Source organism: Elephantulus edwardii, unplaced genomic scaffold (genome assembly GCF_000299155.1).
Source record: "Elephantulus edwardii isolate Elephantulus edwardi_28Jun2011 unplaced genomic scaffold, EleEdw1.0 scaffold00230, whole genome shotgun sequence".
Lineage (NCBI taxonomy): Eukaryota > Metazoa > Chordata > Mammalia > Macroscelidea > Macroscelididae > Elephantulus > Elephantulus edwardii.
Window position 1 is genome coordinate 793620 of NW_006399980.1, and position 11212 is coordinate 804831.

An 11212-nucleotide genomic window follows, 5' to 3' on the forward strand; every position below is an offset into this window, starting at 1 on the left:
CTGAGGTGGGGTAATCACTTCCAAGATGACTACTCATATGGCCATTGTTTTCTGTTTTTTTATAAGACATAACTTAGCATGGAATAGATATAGGGCCCATGCTTCTCTGATATGATTTCATAAGTATAGCAAAAATCTTATTTCCAAATGGGTCACATTGATTGACACAGAGGTACAGATTCCAGCAGATATACTTTGAAGGAACATGAATCAGCCTGTGACAGTTTTACAGACAATACATGTTCTGGAGCATTCATGTGCATGCATGTGTATATATGTGTATTCTTTATTAAATAGAAAATTTTTCCCTCCAATTAAATATACTCAGAAATACAATTCTAATGGCTTTATAACGTGCTATAATAATAATTTTTCTTCCTTTTCTATTTGTTTCATCTTTTTCTATTTTTGATAACATTTGGACTATTTTTGTTATAATAAATAACAATATAATGAACATCTGTGTAGAACATCTTTGTTTCTACAATTACTTACCTTAGACATTTTTAGAGTTTTTATTTCCTTAGATAAGACCTTAGAAATAGAAATATGAGATAAACTTACTACTAAACTGCTTTAAAGAACAATTTTATCTATTTGTACTTGTATCAGTTCATGCATGCCTATTTCACTATAATTTGTTATTATAATTTATTAATATTTTTCTTTTAATAGATAAAATACATCTTTATAATAAAGGATAATGCATAATAGTTTTTTAATGTGTTAGTTATAATTTTATTGCTTCTCAGCTCCCATTTAATTATTTGTTGCCTGCTCTGTGAAAATTGATATGGACCTTTTCGGAATTTCCTTTGCAGCTAGCTTAGTTAGTCAGTAGAGGGCGCAAAAGAGACATTGTCTAAGGAAGGGTTTGGTTTTTTTTCCCTGGGGCTTGCTCAAAACTCATCGTTTTGGTTCTGTGGCACAACTCCTTATGACCCGCACCACCAGAGTTCCCCAGCTGGCCTGAATCCTGGAGAATATTTTCTTCCAGTATTCCTCCCAGAGTATTTTCTCTAGTGGTGGTTGCCTATCTTTCTTTCTTGACCTCTAGAATACAGAGGCAGTGCAGCTTGGAATGCTGGTGGTGTAGTGTTTTACATGCTGCTCTGTTAACCTAAATGTCAGTGGTTGGACACTAGATATACTGCATGAAAAAGATGAACAGTCTCCTCCTGTAAACTTTACAAAGGGTCACTATGCGTAGGAATCAGTTTGACAATAGTGGATTTGTTTTGGTTTCTAGAGAAGTTTGAGAAGTCCATAGATAGTGCAAACTTCTGCTAATTTTTGAAAGGTTAGTATCTTGAGTCTCACAGAGGCACCTCAAAAGGATGGCCTGTCTGCTTACAATAAATAAATCAATCAGCCATTGAACAGTCCTGTCTAGCACGGAATGTACTCAACGACAACTGGTAATTTTAAGTATAGCTGGGAGCTCATCTTTAGCGCTATACCCTAGCTCGAGTCACTTGGTCTCCATGCTCCCTCTTTGATCCTATGCATGTTCGTATAGAAGACCATGGAGCTGGCCCTCTAACTAGCCTGTGTTCAGTGCAGCCTCTTGAAACTGCTCAAGTCCAAGCCTGAGAAAGGCGTGAGTTTTCCAGCTTCTAATCCCAGCAGCTCACAGTGGTGACCCAGTGCCCTCAGCATATCCAACTCCTTTGTGACACTCACCAGCCCTGACTTATATGTCTCCCAAAGGTTTATTTCTTCTGATTTGTGGGACATGAATGTCTGGAACTCGATGCTTTGTGTCTGCGGTGAAACCTGACTCCGTCTACTCCTTACCCACTTGCCTCGTCTGGCTGCTGTGGCTCAGCTCTTGTTTGGACAATTCGGCAAATATCTCTACCATCCCACTGTTTGCTGTGTATTTTGTGCCCCTAATCCAAGTTACTCCTTTTAGGGTACACTTCTTCAGCCTGAGAGTTCTCCTTGTATATTTCTAGTTACTCTCTTCCCCAAAACCCACTGCTATTGAGTCAACTCTCTCTCACAGTGACCCTACACGATAGAGTAGAACTTCCCATAAGATTTCCAAGGGTGTAAAATCTTGATGTAGAATCCAAGGGTGTAAAAGTAGCTGCCTCACTGTCCTCCCTCAGAGTGGTTCATGTGTTTGAACACTCACCATTTTGTTAGTACCCTCTGCTGAATCCACTGCAACATGAAGGCTCCTCAGAGCTAATCATATTAACGGTCTACTAAATGGCTGAGTGATTATTTTTTTCTCCTCATTGGTCACAGACCAATAAAGTTGATTACTTTGAGGTTGAGATGTTCCCTTTTGCTAACTAGCCATTTGCACTTTCTCTTCTATCTATTAAGAAAGTGTTTCCGTTTCCTTTTAAGAACTAGTAGCTTTTACTTCTTAGTCGTGTTTGAGAGTTAGCTTGGTATTTCCATTCTCTTGAGTGTTGCAGCCAGAAGAAGCTGAAGCAGCATAATGTCTGAAAATAGTTTAAATTCAAATTCATTAGGTATTTTCATGTCATTTGCCTTTCAATTTTTTTCCCTATTAAACTCCCTGCTGCCCCAGTCACCCTATAGAATGGGACTGCCACACAGGGCTCCCAAGGCTGTCATCTTCACAGAAGCAGATTCTCACCATGTCTTTGTCTTGCAAAGCAACCAGTGGGTTCAAAGGGCTCACCCTTTGATTGCGCCATTAGAGTTCCTTTCTATCAGAGTACTTTACATTAAAACTACAGTCTTGATGTTTTTCTTAAGAATTTTTGAAACTTACAGACTTTTTTTTCTTTGCCCTGTAGACTTTTATTACAGTAAAAGATATGAGTGGTACAAATGTATGCAGGTTAGAGAATGGAAGAATGTTACATAAAGCTCCACCTTAGTATATAACACACTGCTGGGAGTCTATTCTGACTCAGGATGACCTTCAACCAGATTCGCAAGGCTGTAAATCTTTATGAGAGGAGATTGTCTATCTTTAGCCAAAGAGTAACTGGTGGATTTGAACTGGTGACCTTTGGGTTAGCAGCCCAACTTGTTATGCAGTATACCATCATGGCTCCTCATTTTAGTAAACAATAAATAAATCCATAGGTGATACTTTTGACATTTTTTCATTTTTAGGAACTGTCAATTTTTTTTTTTTAAATAGGTTAAGCAGACCTGTAACTATTTGAAGAAGTTTTCCAAGGGTCGTCTTGTAGTGTCAGAGGGGTAGTGAGAGAGTTGTGCTCCATATCCCTGGACTGATTGCAGACACACTATCTTTGCTTTATCTGCTCTTTTTGTTCATCAACAATTATTGTGGTCAAGTGTTATCCTAGTCATAACTCCTAAAAAAACCCAAAAAACCAACCACCAAAACAAACAAACAAAAACCCCAAACAAACCCCAAAACAGATAAAACCAAGGCGGTTACCTATAAATCCATTCCAACTCATGGTAACAACATTGTCTCTAGATTGGTAGCATCAGCAATTAAGTGTTCATCTGTTAACCTCTAGGTTGGTGGTTCAAACCTACTCAGGGATCTCAAACCTACTCAGAGATCTCAAACCTACTCAGAGATCTCAAACTTACTCAGAGATCTTTGGAGCAAAGGATTGATATTTCCTTACAAAAGGTCACAGCTTTGAAAACCCTCCCCAGGGATCACAGTTTTAATCTGCAACTTAGGAGTACTATTCTGGTTGATGAAATATAGTTAGTCTCAGTTATATTTGTTTGGTAAAATAAGAAAAAAATCATAGAATAGTTTATCCAACTCAGAACAAAAGACTAAGAAAGTTTTTGGACATAATCAGTAAAACAAAACAAATAGAGGACTGAGAGAAAAAAATGACATTTTAGAATTCTTAACACAGTTCATGATCTTCTCTGTTCTAAAAGACCAATTGCTCTGATGTTACAGAAAGTCCAGAATCATCTACCCATATAAAGATAGTTCTAGATTTTCTGAAAATGGTAGCATTTCCAAAGTTACTATAAAGTCTTATGACTTTGGTGGTGAACGAATGTGCTTCTTATTGAGAAGTGTTACCTTTCACTCTTGAGTCATTTGAGAGTTGATTGATGGTATTTCATTTCTCTTGAAAGTTCCAGCCAAAGATATTAAACTGCAAGATGTCAGAAAATGCTATAAACAGTATTTGGAATACATGGTATTCAAACTTATTTCAGTTAACAAAACCCAAAATAATTCCACTGCTGAAGTCGATTCAGACTCATAGGAACATCCATCTGGGTTTTTTCCCCCCGTATTTATGGGAGGTGACTGCTTATCTTTTTCCCGTGGAGCAGCTAGTGAATTGGAATTGCCAGTCTTCTGGGTGGGATGTTGTTATGTACTGTCGAGTTTGAACCAACTCATAGCTGATCTTCTAGTGGTTTTTCAGAGGCTGTACATCACATGGAGGAGATTTTCCATCTTTCTCTTCTGGAGCAGCTGGTGGATTTGAACCACATGTCTTTGTGTTGGCAGCACAGTTCCTTACCACTATGCCACCTGAGCTCCCTAACCTCTGGGTTGCAGCTAGATGCATTAAGGTCTATAGCACCAACATTCTTTATTTCAGTTACTGAGAATCATTTCAAGCCACTTTTGGAACAACTGTGAACTGTAATTACCGTCATCACTTCAAACAGAGACAAGATTTCTTGATATTTCATTTTCAACAGAGTCACGTTCATTTATATAGATGTATGAATGCAGGTAGAGCATTTATACACTCATCTAATAGTAACAGCTCTCTAACTTGTGGGCATTTTTTTAGTAATAGTGGTTTAGAAAACTAAACTGTCGTCTCTGTTTTTACTACTCGCTTACTTTGAATATGTTTCAGTATAATGGCCTTTTCTGTCCTGAATCTGAAAATAAAGAAAAGAGGAAAAGATTACAAACAGATCACATTATGTGTATTTTAATCTATGAAAATTTCCAGGATGTTTTCCTTTGACTTACTTATTTATTATTCTTTGTATCTCTCTTTTCTCTTCTTCATTTAATCTTTGAAGAATGGTTTCCAGGAAACAAAACTGAAAGTTAATGTACTGAGCCACCTGAGAAAGCAAAAAAAGACTATTTATGAAGGTGTGGGCTGATAAGGGAAACAAAGACAGATTCAGGGTTATGGTGTCCATACATCACTGCTAATTTCTTCCTCATCTTTATTCATAAGAAAAATGCGTGCATGCTTTGTGGAAGGTCCCTGTAGGAGCCTCTGCAGTAGGGGAATGTCTGTCTTCTTGAGTCGTTTCTGCTCTGGAAAAGAAAACAAGAAACCACAGTCAGGAGATCATAATAGATAAAGAGAAGAAAGGTAACATTCCCATTCTTTTCTTTCTATGGCTCGCCTTGAAATGAACAACACTTGAAAAGAATACACACCAGGAGACACACCAGGTATCACAAAATGATAAATTGAAATAAATGTTTTGGTTTTTTTACTGCTCCTTGGAATCCAGGATTCTGAAGTTTCGTCTGACATGCTTTGGGCATGTTGCAAGGAGGTCCGTGGAGAGGGACATCATGTTTGGGAGAGTGGAGGGACAGCGCAGCAGAGGAAGACCCTCTATGAAATGGATCGATTCTGTGAGTGGAGTGGTGGGAATGAGTGTGTCAGAGACAGCGAGGTTGGCACAGTGGAGTGGTGTTTATGGCTCTTGTTCATAGGGTTGCTATGAGTCGCAACTAACTCGACAGCACGTAACAACAACATTGTGAATTTAGTCAGTTTACACAAAGGTTGTATTTTCTTCCTTCCTTCCTTCTATCCATTTCCCTCTTCGCCCTTTTCTTCCCCCCCAAATTCACTTTGTAATGAACATCTTGTTTCAGATTGTTAATTGCCATACATATAATGTCTAATTGTACATTCTTTTCAGATAGTTATACTGACTGGAAGAGATCTATATTTGTTCCCATCCCAAAGAAAAGTTACCCAACAGAGTGTGTAAACTATAGAACAATCTCATTGATTTCACATGCAAGCAAGATTCTACTGAAGATTATCCAAAAATGACTGGAACAGCACATCAGCAGAGAACTGCCGGAAGTCCAGGCTGGGTTTAGAAGGGGTCGTGGTACTAGGTATATTGTAGCTGATGTTAGATGGATCTTAGCAGAAAGCAGGGAATACCAGAGGAATGTTTATCTGTGTTTCATTGACTATGCAAAGGCATTTGACTGTGTGGATCATAACTGTGGCTGACTCTGAGAAGAATGGGAATCCCAGAATACTTGATCGTTCTAATGTGAAACCTATACTTGGACCAGGAGGCAGTCGTCAGAACAGAGCAAGGGAACACTGCATGGTTCAAAATTGGGAAGGGCATATGCCAGGGATGTGTCCTATCTCCATACCTTTACAACCTGTATGCAGAACAGATTATCCAAGAGACTGGGCTCTATGAGGAGAAATGTGGGGTCAAGATTGGTGGAAGATCTCTCAACAATCTGCGTTATGCAGATGACACAACCCTGCTTGCTGAAACTGAGGAGGACCTGAAGCACTTGCTGCAGAGGGTCAAGGACTGCAACCTCCAATATGGATTGAGGCTCAATGTCAAGAAGACAAAGATTCTCAACACTGGGCCAATTGGCACATCAGGACAGATGGTGAAGAGATTGAGATTGTTCACAGCTTTAGTTTGCTTGGCTCCACAGTCAGCACTCTTGGCACCAGTTTCCAGGAAATTAAAGGCACGTTGCCATGGGAAAGTCTGCTTTTAGGGACCTCTCCAAAGTACTGAAGAGCAATGGTGTCTCTCTGGAGATTAAGGTGCGTCTGACACAGGCCATGGTCTTTGCAATCACTTGTTATGCATCAGAAAGTTGGACAATGACCAAGGAGGATAGAAGGAGAATTTATGCCTTTGAGCTGTGGAGCTGGAGAAGAGTATTGAGAGTACCATGGACTGCTAGGAAAACAAACAGATTCATCCTGGAAAGGATTAAACTGGGTGGCTCCTTGGAGGGAAGGATTCTGAGGCTCCATCTAACATAATTTAGACATGTTGTAAGGAGAGACCGGTCCTTAGAGAAGGACATTATGCTTGGGAGGGTGGAGGGACAGCACAGGAGGGGAAGGCCCTCTATGAGGTGAACTGAGTCAGTGACTGGGGTGATCAGGATGGGAGTGTCGGAGACAATGTGATTGGCACAGGACAGAGCAGAGTTTAGGGTTGTTGTACATAGGGTCGCTATGAGTTGCAAGTGACTCAACAGCACATAACAAAAACAACAACAACATACTCTTCACCTATTCTATTACAACATTCATAATTTTCCTATTTTCACTGCACCCCCTTTGTGTAAATCTTATTTTTTAAGTGTTCTTATGCAGTGTTTGTTTTTCTGTGACTGAGATATTTCACCCAGCTAAATGTCTTCCAGACTCATCCATGTTGTGTAGTATGTGTTTTTCAATACTGTGTACTTTTCATTGTGTGAACGTACCACAGTTTTGCTATTCATTCTTTTGTTGATGGTCACTGAGGCTGATTCTATATTTTTGCTATTGTAAATAAACAATAAACATGGATGCATATCAATAATTATATTTCAAGAAACATGTATATGACTTTGTGTCACAGCTCAGGTTTCTTTAGGGGATATTCCCAATAGTGAGGCTAGCTAGGTCAAATAGTATGTTTATTTCCAACTTTTTGAGAAGTACCATTCTACAGCCCCACAGCAGTATATGAGAGTTCCAATCTCTACACATCCTACAGTGTATTTGTGGTTTACTGTCTTGTTGAATGTGAGTCTGGAACATCTCTTTGTCCCGGGCAGAGATGGGCAGAGGGCAGGAAGCTATGCCTGCCTCCAGCCTGATACCTGTTTCAGTATCATGCAATGAGCCTGGTACATTGTTTTGTCCCAGGTGGGGCAGCAGGCAGAAGGCAGGAAGCCACACCTGCCTCTGGCCAGGCAGCAGTGAACAGGGCAGGGGATATTTCATCTATCTGCCTCTGGTCAGGTGTTTGTCTCCTACAACTCCATCAGTAACTTGGAAAGGGTCTAGAGCCTGTCCTGTGACTACTGGACGGCAGTGATCAGAGGCCTTGGAATCTCTGCCCCTTGCCTCCCCTTGAGAAACTTGTAGCCCTCCACTCAGGGGGTGAGGGGAGTGCCTGGAAGCCACATCACCAAGGACTCATTTTTAATGAGCTGAAAATGGAGTTCTTTCTTTTGATGTTTCTCAAGGTTTAGCTTAAGATCTTAGAGAATACAAACTTTTGGTAATGATATTTGAATAAATGTCCATTGCAGTTATAACTTCTGCCAAGCAACATATCTGTTCATATTTATGTGTGTCTCTAAATTTATCACCTATTATATCTATATTTATATACCCCCAAATATATATATAACCAAAATTATACATTTCTCCAAATAAATATCTTTCCAAATGTATATCTAAATATATATTTATTTACATCCAAGTTATCTCTATCTACACCTATATCTCTATATCTATCTATATAGCTATATCTATATATCTGTATCTATATAGGGAGTGCTAGTGGATTAATGGTAAGGAGTTGTGCTGCCAACACAAAAGTACATGGTTCAAATCCACTAGTTGCTCTTCAGGAACAAGATGGGCAGTTGAGTCCAGTGTAATTTCCTGCTTCTGAACACCAGCTGGAGGGTCATCCATGAGTTGGTTCCAACTCAATGGTGTATAACAACAACAACAACAATAAAATACCTATTTATAGAAATCGCTAGATCTCATGATAGATGGATCCACAGTCAACACTCTTGGCCCCGGCAGCCAAGAAATTAAAAGATGACTTGCTCTGAGGAAAGACCTTTCCAAAATGCTAAAGAGCAATGATATCATTCTGGAGACTAAGGTGCACCTGATTCAGGCCATGGTCTTCACAATTACTTGCTATGCATTAGAGAGCTAGACAATGACTAGAGTTTACAGAAGGATTGATGCCTTTGAGTTGCATTGCTGGAAAAGAATGTTAAACATTCAGTGGACTACCAAGAGAACAAACAGGTTTAACCTGTTATTGTTAAGTCGCTTTTGACTCATAGAGACCCTATGTGAAACAGCTCTGAACCCTGCCCTATCCTGAATCAGTCTCACTGTCTCCCACACACCTACTGCTATTATTAGAGTTATTATGTCAATCCATCTCATCCAAGATCTTCCTCTCCTGTGCTGTCCCTCTACCCTTCCAAGCATAATGTCCTGGAAAAACATGCAAAGTATGTGAGACAGAGCTTCAAGATTCTTGTCTCCAGGGAGCAACTTGATGTCACCCTCTCCAGGACAGAAGCATTTGTTCTCGTCATAGTTCATGGTATGTTCTATACTCTTCTCCAGCACTGCATTAATTCTCCTTCTGCTGTCCTTGGTCATTGTCCAGCTTTCTGATGCATAGCAAGTAATTGCAAAGACCAAGGCCTGGATTAGGTGCACTTAGTCTCCAGACTGATATCATTGCTTCTTTGCACTCTGCAAAGGTTTCTGATAACAGATTTATCCAATGTAATTCATCTTTTGATTTTCTTACTGCTGGTGCCAAAAGTGTTGATTGTGGAACTGAGCAAGCTGAACTTGTTAACATCCTCAATCTCTTTTCCATTTATCATGTTGCTGCTAACTGGCCCAGTGGTAGGAATCTGTTTTCACTTGTTTTAGTGGAAAATACTTGAAAATATTTGGGTACTTCATCTCTATCAATACTAAGAACTGCCTCAGTAATTACACACACATTTTTCATCCACGCAGACTACTGTACGTTTGCACAAGTGAACACTCTTCATTTCTCCTCCTCTCTTTTCCTTTTCTTTTTTTACTTCCTTCACATCTCCCTCCTTTTCTCTCTCTGCTTCTCATTCCTTCTTTTCCTTCCTTCACAGCATAAGACACTCTGCTCTTCTGCTTTCCTTATGACTAAAAAGCTATGACATATTAGTGATATGAGAAAAGTGATAAAAAAATAATTAAGCTTTCTTACCTCCTGTTGAAAACACAAGGTAAAGGGCAAAATCCTGAGGATTATTTTCAATCTATCAAAGGAAAAAAAATAGAAACAAAGATGACATTTTTTACTGTCAAATGATTTTATTATGTAAACTAATCAGACTTAATTCATGAATCTACTTCTTCATTTTCATTTTCATTTTTTAATAAGTCAGTTTTATATTCCTCTGGGAAAAATAACTTTTTAAGGAGAAGTTATCCTTGAGAACTGAACATCACTCAAAGTAGATTTTTCATATTCAAAAGAATTCTTCAGAAGAGTGTATTTAAGAGTGTCTATTGTAAAATGATATATAAAACAGAGTTTTGTGGCTAAGAGTACCTTGAATTTTTTGAGAAGTTGCTTTATTACTTCTTCAGTTCTCATGTTACTGTTTACTCTGACTTTAGTTTCTGATTCAAAGGCTGGAGTAAAAATTGATGTCTGAAAAAGAAAAAAAGATTATCCTGTCAAAGTCCTTAAAACTACTAACTAATACTAGTCTCATTGCTATTGAGTTGGAAAATAGCATTGGGGCTCAAGGTAAATTTTATGGGCATAGACAGCCCATCTTTGTCTCATGGAGCTTCTTGGTGGATTTGAACTGCCTGGAGGCTTGGTCTTTGGGTTAGCACTGAGGTTCTCTACAGACTAGGTGACCTTGGATTTGAGAGTTCTAGCAGTGTACTGTGTAGGTAATTGCACTCCTAAGCCAAGGGCAGCCCATTCATAGTAATTTGAATCCTCCAGTAAGTAGCTTTATGGAACGAGATGAGGAATCTCCTCCTATGTGATTTTCAGTCTCATGAAAACCCACTGGAGGCTCAACTACAACTCAAGAGCAATGAGTTTGAGTTGAGAGAATAATAGTTGTTTTGAACCTGACTGTCTCATGAAGCATTCCTTGTCTTATAGATGGGTTACTTCAATCTCTGTCCTTCCCTCTACATCTCTAGGTGGAAATTTTAATTTTCTTATAAGGACATCAGTCAGACTGGATTAAGGCTCACTCTGATTGTTGTTGTTAGGTGTCATCGAGTCGTAGGACAACTCATAGCGACACTATGAATGGAAGATTTGAGCACTGTTCATAGAGTTTCTGGAGGAAAGCCACTTTGGAAGTGGATGCCCCTCCTGGTTTCAAGCTTGTTTTAATTGGGAAGCTCCACCAAACACTGTCCACCATGGGTAACCATTATCACATTTGACACATCAGTGTCACAGTGTTTAGCATCACAGCAAC

At 39.2% G+C, this 11212-nt stretch overlaps 1 protein-coding gene across 1 annotated transcript in view; it reads right to left on the minus strand.

Moving 5' to 3' along the window:
* Positions 1-4772: 4772 nt before the first annotated feature.
* RASSF6 (Ras association (RalGDS/AF-6) domain family member 6) overlaps positions 4773-11212 on the minus strand; it is a 93184-nt gene continuing 86744 nt past the window's right edge. The window contains exons 7-11 of the mRNA XM_006898464.1: positions 10312-10413; positions 9964-10015; positions 5124-5242; positions 4943-5040; positions 4773-4848 (exon numbers count right to left, since the gene is read on the minus strand). Of these exons, the coding sequence (XP_006898526.1) occupies positions 4773-4848; positions 4943-5040; positions 5124-5242; positions 9964-10015; positions 10312-10413 (447 nt within the window). The remainder of the gene's footprint in view (positions 4849-4942; positions 5041-5123; positions 5243-9963; positions 10016-10311; positions 10414-11212) is intronic.